Source organism: Phalangium opilio, unplaced genomic scaffold (assembly GCF_054372755.1).
Source record: "Phalangium opilio isolate 3A_F unplaced genomic scaffold, DU_Popi_V2 ptg000041l_1, whole genome shotgun sequence".
In the NCBI taxonomy this organism is placed as follows: Eukaryota; Metazoa; Arthropoda; class Arachnida; order Opiliones; family Phalangiidae; genus Phalangium; species Phalangium opilio.
The window spans coordinates 8,858,342-8,879,463 of record NW_028324165.1 but is presented as its reverse complement, the minus strand read 5'-3'; the positions used below and the strand labels follow the sequence as shown (position 1 = coordinate 8,879,463).

Genomic DNA, 21,122 nt, shown 5'->3' with positions numbered 1-21,122 from the left:
ACAAACTGGGGCCGAGTACTTAAGCAAAACGTAAAGAAACAAACCCCTCCATAGGAAATGCATTAAACTAAAATTTGGAGGCTCGGAACTCTGGTTCTACCAGAAGTAGTATACAAATGTTCCTTTCGCGACAGTGACACCCCGTTGACGCCTGACACCCCGTTGACGCCTGACACCAAGATGGCGTCCTCACACCCAAATTGGCGCCTGACACCCAAATTGGCGCCGGACACCAAGATGGCGTCCTCACGCCAGATTTTTCGGTGGGGAAAACCAGGGGAAAGCTTGACACCATGTTGACTTTGTGAATGGCGTGGAAATTTTCACTTTCGGCGTGGAAAACCAGGGGAAAGCTTGACACCATGTTGACTTTGTGAATGGGGTGGAAATTTTCAGGGATAATTCCATGACGTGGCTGGGGAAATTAAGAAAATCAGGCGTCATGTTAACTTTTGGCGTTGTGGTCGGTGATGAAATATACATGATAGGACGTGTGATAGGATGGTATAAAAGACGGGATAGGTTTAAAGATAAGGTACAACTCTCCAAGCCTTTCTCCAAGACGACGTATATTGACAACTTTGCGACTTTTCAGGACATTTGAAAAATGTAAGTACAATTCATTTTTACTTTAAATCTTAGTGTTATAGTTAAACCCATTACCCTCTTAACATATTTAATGTATCTCTTCAGGGATAACACCCACATGTTCGAGCTTTCCCACACCAAATCATGCAGCATTACACCGGACTGCAAGGTTAGACTCGGAATGACCGACGAGTCCACTGGGATCTCGCTGAGTGAAGCCGAATACCTTCAACTTTACAATATGCGTGATGTGGTCAACAATTTCTTCGAGAGGGATGATGTCGAACCCAGCACCCACTTCTTCGATGGATCGGAGGAGAGGCGCATTCAACTCGTTACCTATCAGGAGAGGAAAATGCTGAACATCAGACAGATGGTACGGGGTAAGGGGGTGGACTACGCAAACCTCTACCCGACCAAGACGGGATTCGCCATAGGTCCATATTTATGGGAAAAATTGCTGGGAGTACACGTCCAAATAATAACGTTCATCGCCGAGGCAAAAAGGGTGGACGCACTCATCAGGGAAACGGTCACCCAGCAGCTGACCAATCTCATCGCTGGCAGCTGTAATGGATGTCTTATCGACCACCCCTCGCAACTGGAACATGACTGTATCATGGAGGAATGGAAGGACCGAGTGGACATGCATTATTGTAACGCCGTGTCCAAATTAAATTTAGAGTTAATTGTTAACTCCTTTAACTATAAAACATTTTTAAGCCCTTCATTCTGTAGGCAGATACTTACAAGAAATGTTTTAAATGCTAAACAAAATTTATAAAATATGAATAAAAATTGATTGAATTGACTTAATGTGTTTCTAATTGTTGGTAGGCCTATCTTAATCCTTATAACACCCATAAAATATTATAGTTTAATTTTTAAAAGAACATAAAATCACTCTTATCATAATACTCCATCTGAAATGATAGGGGAATTAAACTTTGCGTAAAATCTCTCTTATCATAATACTCTATCTAAAAGGGTAATGGAATTAAACTCAAAAACTTTATTCCGACCAGTTAACTGATAATAGAAGCAAACATGATTTGAAATTATAAAAGATCGATTTTATCACTCCTTCACATATAAACTGAACGAATATTTGAAATTAATTGTATGACAGCAAATAAAAAATATGACAATGATATTTCCCCTACAAATTCCCCCGGAGGATATGAACAAATGTTTGAACTTTTTTAAAAGTATGGATTGACTGTAAATAATAAAGATGGAAAATACATTTCCTAAACACAAAAATTTCAAAACATATACCAAGGATAAAACCTATTTCCAAATCAGGCGGGTAAATTTCCTGGTCGAGCAAGTTCAAATAAAGAAGTAAATCAATTTCAGAAAAATGGCGAGTCGACTTTCGAACTACACTCGCTTATGCGTTTAATTCATTTCTAATGTCAACATGATTAGACTATAAAAAGACCCCTCAAAGATTAGATAGTACTTTATTCCTGACTCCAGACCGAGACGCTCCTAAGCTACTATCCGGATGAAAGTATTTTGCAGAGGGTGAGATTTTACTTTCTTTTACAAGTCTTGTGAGATAGTTTAAGTTAAATTTAAATTAAATTGTAAGAATGTTCGAGTGTAACGTTTGCAAGAGTCAGTTTTCAAAGAATAAGGCCCTCATGAGACATAATCGTGAAAAACATGAGGGAATTAAATACCCTTGCGATGACTGCTCTGCAGTTTACACGAGGCGTGCAAACTTAGTACTGCACCAAGCTAAGTTTCACGGTGTTAAAAGACGTAAAATAGAAAACCCCACGGATGTTGCCGGTCCTTCGACCGCCCCAGTTCGAGACCCCCGCCCCGTTTCGGTCGACGACTCTAGAGCGTCGGCGAGTTTTTCACGGCCCACTCTAGCTGACTTGAACAAGCGGGAGACCAAAGCGCTACAAGCTCTCATGGAGCGATACGACGTAACATTGAAGAAACCCCAGCCGAAGGAACCTGCAACCACCACCACGCCGGACAACCCTCCGCCGCCGGTACTCTCATGCCATATCTGCGATAAGCAGTTCAACGGCCACGGCGAGTTGAACGCCCATATGCCGGAACACTATCAAGATCCCGACTCCCTGGATGACCTAACAAGCCAAGAGAACCAGGATCTCCACGACTTTATGGATACGGTGGAAGTGGACAATCCACAACCCATCACCGCCCCACTTGACGCACCCATACTAGATCAACTGGAGGAGTTGGACGTATTACATAATGCGATCTTCTGCGCTAGATTTACACCAGCAGCAGTGGAAACCGATGTAGACCTTTATGTTAACAGACATAGGGCGGCTATAGAAAAGTATCTTAAAGATAAATTAGCTCAGGAAAAAGGGATAAAATGGTATTTAACTGTTCGGGTACGTTACACGCGGGAATTGGGGAATTCCGAACAGGATGTGGAATGTTTAATTTATCATAGGACCCGAAATCTCTCCATTCTAACCCCTGACGTTATTCCGGGACAAATAGATTTAGGGGTTTTAACTTTAAAACGTTTAATTGAGGAATACGAAGCGCAAGGCAGTGGTTGGGTACTAGATAGAATTATGTTCCTTCAAGTTAATATTATAGCATACATACCATTACGTGGGGGGACTTATTTCGAAACCCCTAAATACCTAGCCTCTAAATTAGCACTTCTTAATATAAAAAATTCGGACAATAAGTGCTTCCTCTGGTCGATTTTAGCCCATTTACATCCTGTTAACAGAGTCAATAACCCTTATCGTGTTGAGAAGTATCTACCATTCCAAAACGAGTTAGACTTGACAGGGCTTAAATTCCCCGTAGAAGTAAATGCAAGGGTGTTGGAAAAGTTTGAGCAGTTAAATGATTTATCCGTTAATATCTTCGGCTATGAAAATGAGGTTTTCCCCCTCTATATTAGTTCAAACAGGGTTGATAAAGCCCGTCAAATAGATTTGATGTTACTTAACCAGGGGGGAAAGAAGCATTTCTGTTTAATACGTAGTTTGAGCCGCCTTATGTCTTCGTTAACCACACATCACAGTACAGCCTTCTATTGCCGCTATTGTCTTCACCGATTCTCCGGTACTAACGCCGAACGAAACCACAGAGAACACGTTAAAGAGTGCAGCATACATGGGCCGCAAAAAATCGAAATGCCAGTAAAAGAACCTATCCTGGAGTTTAAAAACATCGCCTGGCAACAAAAAGTAAGTTCGTTTTATTTTTTTCACCTAAGAAACAGATTAAACACGTGTTAGAGCATACGATGTAAAACCCAAGTCTGCGTGATATTAATGTTTGCTATTTCTATTCCTCTAGGTTAAATTCGTTATCTATGCTGATTTCGAGTCGATCTTAAGCAAAATACACCGATGCGATCCTGACGTTAACCTCTCTTCTACCACAAAAACTTCGCAGCACATTGCCTGCGGGTTCAGTTACGTCATCGTGGGACAAGATGGCTCAGTTTCAAAACCTGTGACGTACCGAGGGATGGATGCCGCGGAAAGGTTTTTGCAGAACCTTCTTCTTGAGGATTCTATCATCCAGGAGAAAATTAAAGCCATCGTACCCATGAACCTATCTAACTCCGAGATGGCGGAATTTTCTTCCGCTCAATTATGTTATCTTTGCGGGAAGTCGTTCACCCCTGATGACTGCAAAGTTCGAGACCACGACCACACGGACGGAGCCTACAGGGGAGCGGCTCATAGTTCCTGTAACTTGAAGTTGAAGACGTTGAAATTCGTTCCGGTGTTTATGCACAACCTCTCCCGCTATGATGCTCATCTCATCATGGACAAAATCGGGCTTTTTAAGAGAGAGCAAATTAGATGTATCCCGACCAATTCCGAAACCTACATTTCATTTTCCTTGGGAAATCTACGGTTTCTAGACTCAATCAGGTTTATGCCAGCCTCGCTCGAGTCCCTCGTCTCCAACTTGGCCAAGGGAGGTGCGGACAAGTTTAAATGCCTAAACTCTGTCTTCAAGCCTGACGAAGTGGAGCATTTACTGAGGAAGCAAGTTTACCCGTACGATTATTTCGACTGCAAAGAGAAGTTCAACGAGACCGAATTACCACCCAAGGAGGCCTTTTTCAACTCTCTGACCGATGAAAAGGTTAGTGACGAGGATTATTCTCAGGCTCAAACAGTTTGGGAAAAGTTCCGAGTCGCTAACCTCGGCGAGTACCATGATCTATACGTAAAGACAGACGTTTTGCTCTTGGCGGACGTATTCGAAAATTTTAGAGCCATGTGCCTAGAATACTATAAATTAGACTGCGCTCATGCCTTTACCGGTCCCGGTTTTGCTTGGCAGAGCGCCTTACGTATGACGGGGGTTAAACTTGAACTTTTAACAGACCCTGATATGCACCTTTTTATCGAGAAGGGTATCAGGGGAGGAGTTTCTCTGATAACCCACAGGTTGGCCGAGGCAAATAACAAACATCTTCCCGAAACCTACGACGCCTCAAAACCTAGCTCCTACATCACCTACCTCGACTGTAACAATCTTTATGGAACAGTAATGTGTCATCATTTACCTATGAGGGGTTTCCGATGGTTGCAGCCATGTCAGGATTTCACGAGAGAAGTTGTTCTTAATCACCCCGACGATGACCCTCAGGGTTTCATTCTAGAGGTAGATCTTGAATATCCGGAAAGTTTACACGAAGAACATAATTGTCTTCCGCTCGCCCCTGAAAGGCGTGTTATTACCGCCGGCGAACTATCTCCATATTCAATAGATCAACTGAACAAACTAAAACTTAAGATTAAAGACAGTCATCCCAAATTAGTTCCCACGCTTTATAACAGAGAAAAATACGTGCTTCATTACCGGAATCTTAAGTTCTACCTCGCTAAGGGTATGAAATTAGTGAAAGTTCACCGTATCCTCACGTTTGAACAAGGGGCCTGGTTAAAACCCTTTATCGAGTTTAACACAGAGAAGAGGAAGATGGCTGCAAACACGTTTGAGAAGGACTTTTTCAAACTTTGCAACAACTCCGTGTTTGGAAAAACAATGGAGAACCTGAGGAACCGAATAAACTTTGATCTTGTTCAGACCCGGGAGAGGGCTATCAAGAAGGCGAATTCTCCGACGTTCGAAAGGTTCACCATCTTCAAGAATGACCTAGTTGGAATTCACCGACTGAAGAAATCCCTGACTTTAGACCGACCCATTTACACGGGCTTCACCATTTTAGACTTGTCGAAACTGGTTATGTATGATTTTCATTATAACACAGTCCGTGCTAAATATGGCGAGGCAGCCAAACTTCTTTTCACGGATACCGATTCCTTGACGTATCATATCTTCACCGACGACCTCCCTCGAGACTTTGCCGAGAACAAAGAGATGTACGACTTCTCCGACTACCCCAGGGACCATCCACTCTTTAGCGAGGAGAACAAGAAGGTTCTGGGGAAGTTTAAAGATGAACTCAATGGAGTACAAATCCAGGAGTTCTGCGGGCTACGTCCGAAGATGTACTCCATCCTGTCGTCGAAGGGGGAGAAGAAAACGGCGAAGGGGGTTTGTCGTCGTGTGGTAAAGAAGAAGATACGTCACGCCGACTACAAGGAGTCCCTACTGCAACGCAATCTCACCGCGGAAGAAATGAAGAGGATTGTAAGTCAGAAGCACGAACTGTTCTCGGTTACTCAGAGAAAGCTCGCCCTGAACCCGTGCGATGATAAGCGATACATCATCGACGGTGTGTCAACTTACTCACTAGGGCATTTTAAAATTAGGGGCCTATAAAAGCGAGTTTTACTCCGTGGCATAGCCCGGTTTCTCGCTTGAATTATTTTTGAATTGTGTAACTTAAATATCTTAGAACTGTAAATAACTTAGAATTGAATAACTTTTTTAAAAATATGTTTCGTGTAAATTTGTGTATGTTAATTTTTTTTTCTTTTTTAAAATTTTTTTTAAAATGTTGCTGAAAATAAATATATTATGTTAAAGTATTCTTATTCAAATTTTTCCTACTCTTTAAATTTTTCATGTACGAGGAGGGGAGAGGGGCCCGGACCTCCCCGCGAGACGGCGCGCGTGAGTGAATTAATCCGCGCGCGGGATTTAAATATTTCCCCGCGCGCGACGCGTGGTTATCTGTAAAAATATTCAAGACTCTGTATTTGTTTTAAAAAAACTTTATTGAAAATCTCTTATACATAAATTCTGATATCATTTTATCATTCGTATCTTTATCAGTTTTAAACTTTGAACAAATATCAAACAATTTAATACCTCTACATCTGAACAAAGAAAAATAAATACAATATCCACCACAAGTATTGGAGAAATCTCCTTGAAACTGCTTTGAATTAAAAGTTACAGTAAGACTATTACGTTCCACGAAATCATTAAATTCAAACATGTCGGGAGGGTTTCCAAAACTGTCGAAAAACTCTGTATTTTGCCGACTTGAAAAATATATACAAGTCCAATGCATGCCTTCGGTTTTTGACGAGCCAGTATTTACAATATAGAGTGAAGGGAAAAAATTTACTTTCTGGGGTAGCCGGTCGGCGGCAAAAACACCTCGAAACAGATCTTTGGTGAATTTATCCTTTTGCATAATTTTAGTTATTTGCAGTGTGTCCATTTTTTTAATTGTAATCGTAAATAACTGTTCTATTCTTATCAATCTCGATTAAATTCTGAAACTCAGAGTAATATAGAACTGTGATAGTCTTGGGCAAGTCCTTGGCGAATTTTAATTCCAATCGCAAGTTACCGTTCCTTATCAATTGAAATTGAGAAGTTGAACTACTGAGGTCGGCGCTTAAATCAAAAGCAAATATGCAATTCCCATTGGGGAATTCCTCCCTTGAAATGTAATTTCCCTCGTCCAATAACCATTGAGAGGTTTGAGTAAAGAGATTAGTATAAGATCTCATATATTGACCACCAGAAAAGTTTGGGGTAAGAGGTTTATGAGGGACGCTAGCTCCGTCAAGGTACAAGGCAATATGATTTAAATCAAAATGTTGGAAATTAAACGGGGACTTTTTGTATTCACCCAAATAAGCATTCTGGTCTACAAGAGCGAAAAGAACTCTTTTAGGTAGTTGACCCATGAATAAATTATCTCTAACGCATATTTTGGTACCACTGTTAATTGAAAAAGAGTTACATTCCGTGCGAATAATTGGGTATTTCATAGTTGCAAGTTCCAGACATTTGGCATGCGCTACAAGTACTTCCGAGGGTAATTTTACTTTGCGAACATAAAGAGATGCCAACTCGTAAACTACTTTCCATTTAACCGCACCGGCTGCGTGTACGCAGAATTCATTCGGACTTTTGACGAATTTGAATTTCAAATCCGTCATATTTGGAATATATCTAGGTTGTTGACAAAGATCCAAGTGTACAGTTCCTACCATATCGATTGTTCCATTTCTAGCAAAGGCTGCCCTTGTTTTAAATCCATCGTTCTCATCCAACTCGTCAAATTTTCCAGCTGTGTCTTTGTAAAACATGGAACTAGTAAGAAAACTAGTTTTGGCCGGTCCTCCGAATGTCACCGCCGTTTGAAACATGGCCTTGTACGGATAGTTTTGCGGTGAAGGTGTAACCGATCTCTCTTGCGCCGAAAGGTGTACTTCGCTGAAAAGACTATGCAGGAAATTATTTACCGGACCCACTTTATCAGCAGCAACCGGAATTGTGGTCCCATCGGCCGGGTTAACAATCCTGACTTGGAGATGTAGTAAAGTTCTAGCCGGGTCCACGTATCCGTCGGAACTTCCAACCACGGTAAACGTGATTGTCGAATTTTCATTAATGTTGGATATTGGGCTGAATTCAACCCATTCTCCACTCAGAATACTGGTATTGGTAAGAGGTACGTCGAAAAGTTCCACTTCGCTACTGATTGATCCATTCGAACCAGGGTGGACATGTGTCATTATATTTTTTAGGAAAAAATATCTGGATGTTTAAAGGATGTTGCTTTCCTCTTCCTTGTCACGACTGAACTGACGAGTGATCTAGACTTGCGTTTCCTTTTATTACCATTCCCCGTCATTTTTCGGATTTCTTCCGCCGCACTAAGGGCGACGTCTTTAGCCGCGGCTTTTCCATGAGATTTTACAGATGCTTTTACAGGAATCCCGCTAGCTACGTCCTTCACGACCTTCGCACCTGTGTTCAAAAACTTTTTTCCGAGGTATGTGGCACCCCTTTTGAGTAGAGGCATAGCCCGACGAAAAGCAGAGGCTATAAAATTCCCTAACCCATAGCCGTGTTGTACCGGCAATCCCCTGTATACTGCCAAAGAATTACCAATTTGGGAATGAAAGTGTTTATAATAATCAAATTTTCCACCATGTCCGATCTGGTTTAAAAAGTGTTGATCGTAGTCCGATTGGTTAAAGGACATATTTGATTTGACGATGTTCTTCATCTAACACTTCAAGTGTGAATGATATTCGAGTCCGTTTACCTTCTAATTTATAACGGTGACCACATCCTACGTGGTCTAAAATGTAGCGTAACGTGAACTCTCCCTCTAGTGAACTCTATGGGAGTACCGAGCTCGCTCATAATGTTAACTTCAATTGACTGGAAAGTGTTACTAGCAACGGGGAGGTAGTGAGGTCTAGGAAAATCTTTGTCTACCGTTTCTCCGTCATTACCCTGTATGCTCACGATTCTGAGCAAAGGTACATGCACATCTCCAACTGGTCTACTTTCGACAATGTCCGAATAAACAAAGAGAGAATGGAGACCCGCGTCCAAGTCCACGGGGTACGCAGCTGTTCTATAGTGAACAAAGGTTGAGGTTTTCGATGGGTCTTTTGAAAATCCCAGCATAACTGCGAGTTGTCCCGGTATAGTTAACATGTAATTATCTACCACGGAAATTTCCACACGGCGTATACGTCGAATGTAACTGAAACTATACTTGGCATTCGAAGGGGTTTGGGACTCTATGATATCGTCATCATCGGCAACGCGGTTTTTAAGAATAGTCATATCCGAAACGTCATCCTCCTCGTAATTAAGTTGCTCTAGGAGGTCCTCTATATTTCCATAATACCCTGCGGGTAATTCCACCATTCTAGAATAGGACAGATACTTCCCAATACCGGTGAGCGTGGACGTGCACGTGACGTTCATGTTATTCCAAGTGTGTGGATATGAAATTTCCGCTAAGCCTACTTCGTAAAATCCTTCCAATTTCACTGGTTCGGGAAGATAAGTCCTAAATTTACTTCTCGTATTGTCGGGAAAATACCTCATCGACGAGTCGGAAGGTAAAGTGATGTAAAAGCTCATACTATATCTATTTCCCGAACCCAACTGTCAAAAGACGGAGAGTATCCTTTCCAACGTACTAGCTTCTCCAGCGTCCCGTCGGGTCTGCGACGTTTCCTCAAGATCTTTTCTATTTTAAACACGCTAGAATTTAGGTCTTTACCCACTTTCTGTAATTGTTCCTTGTAAAAAATACCGGTAATTGGTTCCGAATTCAAATCCTGGATCTTATACACCGGTGGACTGCGGGGTAATCTCTCCACCACTTTGAAAAGTTCTTCCGACCACGTGGGCAAGTAACCCTTCTCGAAAATATTCTTATGTTTACTTATCCGAACTACGTCACCAATATCGAAAGGATACTTTAATGGTGGAGAGAAGTCTATATCGCCGTAAAGGTTTTCCCATACCCGTCTGGATGTTTCGGGCGTGACCTCGACAGGTTTACACTTTATGGATCGATGATAATTGTTATTATAAGCTTGAACCATCTCTTTAAGAGCGTCAATGTACTTATAGGTATTGTTTTCCGTGAAATACCGGTACATGCGACTTTTTAGAGTTCTGTTGAACCTTTCAACTATCGTAGCTTTCTGTTCGGAATCCGGGGCAAAGAACTCAATCCCCCTTCTTTTCAACTCTCTCTGAACATCCCTGCATATGAACTCATTACCGTGGTCACTTTGCACTCGCTTTGGCGATCGACCAGAATCTAGAATAGCCTTAAAAGCCCTAAGGATGGTTGGTCCTTTCTTGTCCTTGGTTGCCACCACAAAGGCGTATTTACTGAAAACGTCAATGCAACATAGAAGGTATCTGAACCCTTTATTGTGACGAGTTAGGCTTTTCAAATCAGCTAAGTCAATCTGCCACTGCTCATCAATCCCATAAACTATTGTGCTATTTCTCTTAAAGTTTTTTCTAGCATTCCTGTGTAATGTGTACGTATCTTGGGTTTTTAAAAATGTCTCTACGTCTTTTACCGTAACCTTTAACCCATGATCTTTAGCCGCTCGGTATAGTCCGAGAACACTCCCGTAGGAACCCGGGTCAGAAACCTTGGAATAAATCTCTTTTAGTCTATCCATTAAGGGTGCGGTTTGTTACACTACTATAATGCCAGAAGAGAAAGTCACTAACTTCTATAATTAGGAATATAGCAATTACTAAAACTACAGTTAAAATTTTAGGAGATTTAAAAAATGTGTCTACTAGGCTGGCTAACGCCACAAAAGTGCCCACCTGGTTATCACAACCTTCCATATCGGGTTACTTAAAATGAATGAAACGTGGAATGTAAATGAAACGTATTTTATTAAGAAACAAATGCTACAAGTTTATCCAATTTCTGAAACCTTCACCAGTCTGAGCGGGGAAATAATAATCCTCCTTCACCTCTTCTTTCTCCACTTTTTCTTTCTTCGCTTCACTTTTTTCAGGTGGGGGTAGGTCTGTTTTTCTAATTTTAATTAATGTTCGCGGTACATTAGCCTCATATAAAAGTTTGTAAAACTGTGAGGCGCCAATGACGAGCGACCGTTTTTTAGAACTTGTCGCAGTATAAGCCAATAAATCAATTATATTGGAACCGACGATTTTACGATTCTCATATATTAATTCCCCGGCGTGTGTCCATCTTATTTTTGATATATGGCCTATCCATTTGTACAAGTTCAAACAATCGGCTGCACTATAGGAGGGAACCGAAGAGACGATTTCAGAACTCCAATTCTGGTTTTTCGCTGGTTTCACTTTCTTCTTTTTCACCGTTTTACTAATTTCCCTCGAAAGTACGTGGTTATATCTTAATAATTTGTCAGTATCGTTTAATTTAGCATCGTTAATGATGGATTTCAACTTATCATCCTTCTCTAACTCCATCGAAGTGTCGACTTTGAAACCGCTATTTGAATTTAACCTATTATACGTGTCTTCAGAAATTAATAACATTTTTCGCGCCATTCTATTTTATTGCGCGACTTATAGCCGCACCTGCCACTGAGCTGATGATAGATAGTAAGGGTCCAAGGAGTAAAGGGATGAAGCCCCCTTTTTGAATTAGTATTTTCTTCTTTTTTGAATTAGGGATTTTCGACGTAACTCGTCTTATGGCGTGTCGATGTTTCTTCAACCGCCGCTTCTCGTTTTCTGAAAGAGGGACATTGCCCTGTAGGATATTTATACAACACTCGGCAATAGATTTTATAGCTTCTTTATTAGCATATTTTATTGCGGCATTTCTCTGACACCCATTACATTTTGATATATAATTTAAAAAATTTAAATGTTCGCGTACTCTCTCCGATGGAGCCATGTGCCTAGCCTCGCGGCTTTCACCAGGGTGCAGTTGTTGCCGTTCCGGTGGTACGTGCAGGCTTTGGGGGTCTCGCAATCCTCGATGGTGGTCAGTTTCGGACACCCGTACTCCTCGGCGTTGGTAACGTCCACTCCCAAGACCCTGGATAGAACCAAAGCTTTCTCCGCCCCCTTCGTAACGAAGGATGATGCTTTCTGGCGAATGTACTCGCCTACTTCCTGCAGTGTTTCGTAGGGATAATCTCCCTCCTCGAAACCTAGGTCGCAAATGTTGCGAGACAACCAGCGAACCTGTCTTTTATCCTTAATAGATAGTTCCGAGAATGGGCATGGTGATTGGAAAATCCAGACGTCATAGGCTGCCGTCTCCTTCAAGTACATTGAAAGCTCCTTAACGATCCATTCCCCCTTGACCCTGAAAAAGTTCGCTTCCAGGATGGCCGTCATTTCGGTATGAATACCGCTGCTTGTTGCCCTGGAATTATACCTGTTCTTAATCTATGATTATCCGGGGTGTTGGCCTTAAGGTCTACAAAGAGATAACCGTAGGGTTCAGATGTCGCCTGTCTAAACGCGTCCACTACGTATTTGCTATTACCCGGTGAAATTTGTCTCGAAATACTAACAATGGCGGATTGATCACGCGGTGTTTTAAATATGACCAAGTAATGGGCGTTAAGGTTCAGGGTACGTATTTCCTTTCCAGGGTAATATAGATTCTGCATTAAAATTAGAACAGAAGTGTTTCTATGGTGGGATCCTCTAATGAAAAGATTTGTCACATCCTTATTATTCGCTATTTCACATAAAAGATCATCTAGTATAACGAAATTCCTCACACTAGCATCTAAGGTGCTAACATCCAATAATCCCTCATGGAATTCCAAATTCGGGGTATGCGATAGTATGGTACTAAAAAGATTCGACTGATATTCCGTGTAACACCAAATTATTCTTTCCGGGGTAGGTGAAATACATATATCTCTATGCTTAATTAAATCTCCTACAAAAACACTTTTCCCACATCCCGTGACCCCGGCTACGAGTCCGGTAAATGGGTGTTTCATACTTAAATCCATATCGATAAATGAGGAAAAAATTAACCGGACACTGATAATATATCCTAGGAGGGGAACTGGCAAGGCTTAACTGAGATGTTTAAAAAGATAATTAGTACTTACAATTTGTCCGAGTCCATTTCTGTATGATAGGCTGCTCGGGTACAATTCAACGTCTTGTAGTAAGGCTTGGAGAGTTGTACCTTATCTTTAAACCTACCCCGTCTTTTATACCATCCTATCACGCGTCCTATCATGTATATTTCATCACCGACCACAACGCCAAAAGTTAACATGACGCCTGATTTTCTTAATTTCCCCAGTCACGTCATGGAATTATCCCTGAAAATTTCCACGCCATTCACAAAGTCAACATGGTGTCAAGCTTTCCCCTGGTTTTCCCCGCCGAAAAATCTGTCGTGAGGACGCCATCTTGGTGTCAGGCGCCAATTTGGGTGTCAGGCGCCAAATCCGGTGTGAGGACGCCATCTTGGTGTCAGGCGTCAACGGGGTGTCAGGCGTCAACGGGGTGTCACTGTCGCGAAAGGAACATTTGTATACTACTACCAGAGATACGGGGATGTAAATAATGTGACCTTGACACAAATGTTCGAATAATTATAAAGGTCTTTACATATCCCAAGCGAAAAAAAATAATTCGCGGTTTCGAACCTGTGGCCTTCCGGGACTGAGGCGGATGTGTTAACCACTACACTACAGATATGTTTTATGGGTGACCGAGAATACAGGCTGAGTAATTAAGGAAAAAGTAAAGAAACAACTCCTTTCATGGGAATAGCATTAGACCCAACTTTGGGGGCTCGTAACTCTGGTTCTACTAGACACAGCGGGATGTCCTTTAAGTAAGTTATAGTCCAATTTGTCCCCCATCCAACCATACCAAGAACATAGGGCTACGACAAACAGGGGCTGAGATATTAAGCAAAATGTACGTCAACGGATGGTATCGTCTCATTTATATTTGCTATGTTATTTATGATTATAGCACTGAACTTTGCAGGCTCATAACTCTCGTTCTATTAGAGATACGGCGATGTCCTTTGGATATGTTATAGTACTGTTTGCTCCCCATACAAGGATACTTTAAACTTGAGGCTACCTCAATATCGTCGTAACTTATTTTTTGTCTCACTTATTGTTAGGAGGTTACTTTTGATTTTTGAAAATAAACTTTGCAGGCTCGTAACTCTTTTTCTACTAGAGATACGGGGATGTCCTTTGAGTATGTTATAGCCCAATTTGTCCCCCATCTAACCATACTAAAAACTTTGGGCTACGACAAACTGGGGCCGAGTACTTAAGCAAAACGTAAAGAAACAAACCCCTCCATAGGAAATGCATTAAACTAAATTTTGGAGGCTCGGAACTCTGGTTCTACCAGAGATACGGGGATGTAAATAATGTGACCTTGACACAAATGTTCGAATAATTATAAAGGTCTTTACATATCCCAAGCGAAAAAAAAAAATTCGCGGTTTCGAACCTGTGGCCTTCCGGGACTGAGGCGGATGTGTTAACCACTACACTACAGATATGTTTTATGGGTGACCGAGAATACAGGCCGAGTAATTAAGGTAAAAGTAAAGAAACAACCCCCTCCATAGGAAAAGCATTTGACCCAATTTTGGAGGCTCGTAACTCTGGTTCTAGTGGAGATACGGGGATGTCCTTTGAGTATGTTATAGCCCAATTTGTCCCCCATCTAACCATACTAAAAACATTGGGCTACGACAAACAGGGGCCGAGTAATTAAGCAAAACGTGAACGAACAACCCCTCCATAGGAAAAGCGTTTGACCCAATTTTTGAGGCTCGTAACTCTGGTTCTACTAGAGATACGGGGATGTCCTTTGAGTATGTTATAGCCCAATTTGTCCCCCATCTAACCATACTAAAAACATTGGGCTACGACAAACAGGGGCCGAGTAATTAAGCAAAACGTGAACGAACAACCCCTCCATAGGAAAAGCGTTTGACCCAATTTTGGAGGCTCGTAACTCTGGTTCTAGTAGAGATACGGGGATGCCCTTTGAGTATGTTATAGCCCAATTTGTCCCCCATCCTACTATACCAAAGGTTTGGGGTTGCGTCAAACAGGGGCCGAGAAATTAAGCGAAATATTCAAAAACATGCCATAGAAATAGCGTCACACCCAACTTTAGAGTCTCGTAACTCTGGTTCTACTAGACACAGGGGGATGTCCTTTAAGTAAGTTATAGTCCAATTTGTCCCCCATCCAACCATACCAAGAACATAGGGCTACGACAAACAGGGGCTGAGATATTAAGCAAAATGTACGTCAACGGATGGTATCGTCTCATTTATATTTGCTATGTTATTTATGATTATAGCACTGAGCTTTGCAGGCTCATAACTCTCGTTCTATTAGAGATACGGCGATGTCCTTTGGATATGTTATAGTACTGTTTGCTCCCCATACAAGGATACTTTAAACTTGAGGCTACCTCAATATCGTCGTAACTTATTTTTTGTCTCACTTATTGTTAGGAGGTTACTTTTGATTTTTGAAAATAAACTTTGCAGGCTCGTAACTCTTTTTCTACTAGAGATACGGGGATGTCCTTTGAGTATGTTATAGCCCAATTTGTCCCCCATCTAACCATACTAAAAACTTTGGGCTACGACAAACTGGGGCCGAGTACTTAAGCAAAACGTAAAGAAACAAACCCCTCCATAGGAAATGCATTAAACTAAATTTTGGAGGCTCGGAACTCTGGTTCTACCAGAGATACGGGGATGTAAATAATGTGACCTTGACACAAATGTTCGAATAATTATAAAGGTCTTTACATATCCCAAGCGAAAAAAAAAAATTCGCGGTTTCGAACCTGTGGCCTTCCGGGACTGAGGCGGATGTGTTAACCACTACACTACAGATATGTTTTATGGGTGACCGAGAATACAGGCCGAGTAATTAAGGTAAAAGTAAAGAAACAACCCCCTCCATAGGAAAAGCATTTGACCCAATTTTGGAGGCTCGTAACTCTGGTTCTAGTGGAGATACGGGGATGTCCTTTGAGTATGTTATAGCCCAATTTGTCCCCCATCTAACCATACTAAAAACATTGGGCTACAACAAACAGGGGCCGAGTATTTAAGCAAAACGTGAACGAACAACCCCTCCATAGGAAAAGCGTTTGACCCAATTTTTGAGGCTCGTAACTCTGGTTCTACTAGAGATACGGGGATGTCCTTTGAGTACGTTATAGCCCAATTTGTCCCCCATCTAATTATACTAAAAACATTGGGCTAAGACAAACAGGGGCCGAGTAATTAAGCAAAACGTGAACGAACAACCCCTCCATAGGAAAAGCGTTTGACCCAATTTTGGAGGCTCGTAACTCTTTTTCTACTAGAGATACGGGGATGTCCTTTGAGTATGTTATAGCCCAATTTGTCCCCCATCTAACCATACTAAAAACATTGAGCTAAGACAAACTGGGGCCGAGTACTTAAGCAAAACGTAAAGAAACAAACCCCTCCATAGGAAATGCATTAAACTAAATTTTGGAGGCTCGGAACTCTGGTTCTACCAGAGATACGGGGATGTAAATAATGTGACCATGACACAAATGTTCGAATAATTATAAAGGTCTTTACATATCCCAAGCGAAAAAAAAAAATTCGCGGTTTCGAACCTGTGGCCTTCCGGGACTGAGGCGGATGTGTTAACCACTACACTACAGATATGTTTTATGGGTGACCGAGAATACAGGCTGAGTAATTAAGGAAAAAGTAAAGAAACAACCCCCTCCATAGGAAAAGCATTTGACCCAATTTTGGAGGCTCGTAACTCTGGTTCTAGTAGAGATAAGTGGATGTCCTTTGAGTATGTTATAGCCCAATTTGTCCCCCATCTAACCATACTAAAAACATTGAGCTAAGACAAACTGGGGCCGAGTACTTAAGCAAAACGTAAAGAAACAAACCCCTCCATAGGAAATGCATTAAACTAAAATTTGGAGGCTAGGAACTCTGGTTCTACCAGAGATACGGGGATGTAAATAATGTGACCTTGACACAAATGTTCGAATAATTATAAAGGTCTTTACATATCCCAAGCGAAAAAAAATAATTCGCGGTTTCGAACCTGTTGCCTTCCGGGACTGAGGCGGATGTGTTAACCACTACACTACAGATATGTTTTATGGGTGACCGAGAATACAGGCTGAGTAATTAAGGAAAAAGTAAAGAAACAACTCCTTCCATGGGAATAGCATTAGACCCAACTTTGGGGGCTCGTAACTCTGGTTCTACTAGACACAGCGGGATGTCCTTTAAGTAAGTTATAGTCCAATTTGTCCCCCATCCAACCATACCAAGAACATAGGGCTACGACAAACAGGGGCTGAGATATTAAGCAAAATGTTCGTCAACGGATGGTATCGTCTCATTTATATTTGCTATGTTATTTATGATTATAGCACTGAACTTTGCAGGCTCATAACTCTCGTTCTATTAGAGATACGGCGATGTCCTTTGGATATGTTATAGTACTGTTTGCTCCCCATACAAGGATACTTTAAACTTGAGGCTACCTCAATATCGTCGTAACTTATTTTTTGTCTCACTTATTGTTAGGAGGTTACTTTTGATTTTTGAAAATAAACTTTGCAGGCTCGTAACTCTTTTTCTACTAGAGATACGGGGATGTCCTTTGAGTATGTTATAGCCCAATTTGTCCCCCATCTAACCATACTAAAAACTTTGGGCTACGACAAACTGGGGCCGAGTACTTAAGCAAAACGTAAAGAAACAAACCCCTCCATAGGAAATGCATTAAACTAAATTTTGGAGGCTCGGAACTCTGGTTCTACCAGAGATACGGGGATGTAAATAATGTGACCTTGACACAAATGTTCGAATAATTATAAAGGTCTTTACATATCCCAAGCGAAAAAAAAAATTCGCGGTTTCGAACCTGTGGCCTTCCGGGACTGAGGCGGATGTGTTAACCACTACACTACAGATATGTTTTATGGGTGACCGAGAATACAGGCCGAGTAATTAAGGTAAAAGTAAAGAAATAACCCCCTCCATAGGAAAAGCATTTGACCCAATTTTGGAGGCTCGTAACTCTGGTTCTAGTGGAGATACGGGGATGTCCTTTGAGTATGTTATAGCCCAATTTGTCCCCCATCTAACCATACTAAAAACATTGGGCTACGACAAACAGGGGCCGAGTAATTAAGCAAAACGTGAACGAACAACCCCTCCATAGGAAAAGCGTTTGACCCAATTTTTGAGGCTCGTAACTCTGGTTCTACTAGAGATACGGGGATGTCCTTTGAGTATGTTATAGCCCAATTTGTCCCCCATCTAACCATACTAAAAACATTGGGCTACGACAAACAGGGGCCGAGTAATTAAGCAAAACGTGAACGAACAACCCCTCCATAGGAAAAGCGTTTGACCCAATTTTGGAGGCTCGTAACTCTGGTTCTAGTAGAGATACGGGGATGCCCTTTGAGTATGTTATAGCCCAATTTGTCCCCCATCCTACTATACCAAAGGTTTGGGGTTGCGTCAAACAGGGGCCGAGAAATTAAGCGAAATATTCAAAAACATGCCATAGAAATAGCGTCACACCCAACTTTAGAGTCTCGTAACTCTGGTTCTACTAGACACAGGGGGATGTCCTTTAAGTAAGTTATAGTCCAATTTGTCCCCCATCCAACCATACCAAGAACATAGGGCTACGACAAACAGGGGCTGAGATATTAAGCAAAATGTTCGTCAACGGATGGTATCGTCTCATTTATATTTGCTATGTTACTTATGATTATAGCACTGAACTTTGCAGGCTCATAACTCTCGTTCTATTAGAGATACGGCGATGTCCTTTGGATATGTTATAGTACTGTTTGCTCCCCATACAAGGATACTTTAAACTTGAGGCTACCTCAATATCGTCGTAACTTATTTTTTGTCTCACTTATTGTTAGGAGGTTACTTTTGATTTTTGAAAATAAACTTTGCAGGCTCGTACCTCTTTTTCTACTAGAGATACGGGGATGTCCTTTGAGTATGTTATAGCCCAATTTGTCCCCCATCTAACCATACTAAAAACTTTGGGCTACGACAAACTGGGGCCGAGTACTTAAGCAAAACGTAAAGAAACAAACCCCTCCATAGGAAATGCATTAAACTAAATTTTGGAGGCTCGGAACTCTGGTTCTACCAGAGATACGGGGATGTAAATAATGTGACCTTGACACAAATGTTCGAATAATTATAAAGGTCTTTACATATCCCAAGCGAAAAAAAAAAATTCGCGGTTTCGAACCTGTGGCCTTCCGGGACTGAGGCGGATGTGTTAACCACTACACTACAGATATGTTTTATGGGTGACCGAGAATACAGGCCGAGTAATTAAGGAAAAAGTAAAGAAACAACCCCCTCCATAGGAAAAGCATTTGACCCAATTTTGGAGGCTCGTAACTCTGGTTCTAGTGGAGATACGGGGATGTCCTTTGAGTATGTTATAGCCCAATTTGTCCCCCATCTAACCATACTAAAAACATTGGGCTAAGACAAACAGGGGCCGAGTAATTAAGCAAAACGTGAACGAACAACCCCTCCATAGGAAAAGCGTTTGACCCAATTTTGGAGGCTCGTAACTCTTTTTCTACTAGAGATACGGGGATGTCCTTTGAGTATGTTATAGCCCAATTTGTCCCCCATCTAACCATACTAAAAACATTGAGCTAAGACAAACTGGGGCCGAGTACTTAAGCAAAACGTAAAGAAACAAACCCCTCCATAGGAAATGCATTAAACTAAATTTTGGAGGCTCGGAACTCTGGTTCTACCAGAGATACGGGGATGTAAATAATGTGACCTTGACACAAATGTTCGAATAATTATAAAGGTCTTTACATATCCCAAGCGAAAAAAAAAAAAATTCGCGGTTTCGAACCTGTGGCCTTCCGGGACTGAGGCGGATGTGTTAACCACTACACTACAGATATGTTTTATGGGTGACCGAGAATACAGGCTGAGTAATTAAGGAAAAAGTAAAGAAACAACCCCCTCCATAGGAAAAGCATTTGACCCAATTCTGGAGGCTCGTAACTCTGGTTCTAGTAGAGATAAGTAGATGTCCTTTGAGTATGTTATAGCCCAATTTGTCCCCCATCTAACCATACTAAAAACATTGAGCTAAGACAAACTGGGTCCGAGTACTTAAGCAAAACGTAAAGAAACAAACCCCTCCATAGGAAATGCATTAAACTAAAATTTGGAGGCTCGGAACTCTGGTTCTACCAGAGATACGGGGATGTAAATAATGTGACCTTGACACAAATGTTCGAATAATTATAAAGGTCTTTACATATCCCAAGCGAAAAAAAATAATTCGCGGTTTCGAACCTGTGGCCTTCCGGGACTGAGGCGGATGTGTTAACCACTACACTACAGATATGTTTTATGGGTGACCGAGAATACAGGCTGAGTAATTAAGGAAAAAGTAAAGAAACAACTCCTTCCATGGGAATAGCATTAGACCCAACTTTGGGGGCTCGTAACTCTGGTTCTACTAGACACAGCGGGATGTCCTTTAAGTAAGTTATAGTCCAATTTGTCCCCCATCCAACCATACCAAGAACATAGGGCTACGACAAACAGGGGCTGAGATATTAAGCAAAATGTTCGTCAACGGATGGTATCGTCTCATTTATATTTGCTATGTTACTTATGATTATAGCACTGAACTTTGCAGGCTCATAACTCTCGTTCTATTAGAGATACGGCGATGTCCTTTGGATATGTTATAGTACTGTTTGCTCCCCATACAAGGATACTTTAAACTTGAGGCTACCTCAATATCGTCGTAACT

At 41.5% G+C, this 21,122-nt stretch overlaps 3 protein-coding genes across 3 annotated transcripts; 2 read left to right on the top strand and 1 right to left on the bottom strand.

Annotated features, from left to right (window-relative positions):
* Positions 1–480: 480 nt before the first annotated feature.
* LOC149679799 (uncharacterized) lies at positions 481–1,372 on the top strand. Its single transcript, XM_089835638.1, has 2 exons — positions 481–609; positions 694–1,372. Coding segments are annotated over exons 1-2 (681 nt in total). The 5' UTR covers positions 481–607.
* A 2,195-nt stretch (positions 1,373–3,567) lies between these two features.
* LOC149679798 (uncharacterized) lies at positions 3,568–8,456 on the top strand. The gene is made up of 2 exons (XM_089835636.1): positions 3,568–3,794; positions 3,907–8,456. The coding sequence occupies exons 1-2, from the start codon at positions 3,603–3,605 to the stop codon at positions 6,358–6,360; spliced, it is 2,646 nt and encodes an 881-aa protein (XP_089691762.1). The 5' UTR covers positions 3,568–3,602; the 3' UTR covers positions 6,361–8,456.
* LOC149679797 (uncharacterized protein F54H12.2-like) lies at positions 7,215–8,519 on the bottom strand. The gene has a single exon (XM_089835699.1). It carries the CDS (start codon positions 8,517–8,519, stop codon positions 7,215–7,217), a length of 1,305 nt encoding a protein of 434 aa, XP_089691825.1.
* Between the last annotated feature and the right edge of the window lie 12,603 nt (positions 8,520–21,122).

Bases quoted from the DNA above. Each gene is read 5' to 3' on its own strand.
- LOC149679797 (XM_089835699.1), bottom strand. From the start codon at position 8,519: ATGACACATGTCCACCCTGGTTCGAATGGATCAATCAGTAGCGAAGTG.
- LOC149679798 (XM_089835636.1), top strand. From the start codon at position 3,603: ATGTCTTCGTTAACCACACATCACAGTACAGCCTTCTATTGCCGCTAT. The intron at 3,795-3,906 runs GTAAGTTCGTTT...CTATTCCTCTAG, and splicing joins ACATCGCCTGGCAACAAAAA to GTTAAATTCGTTATCTATGC.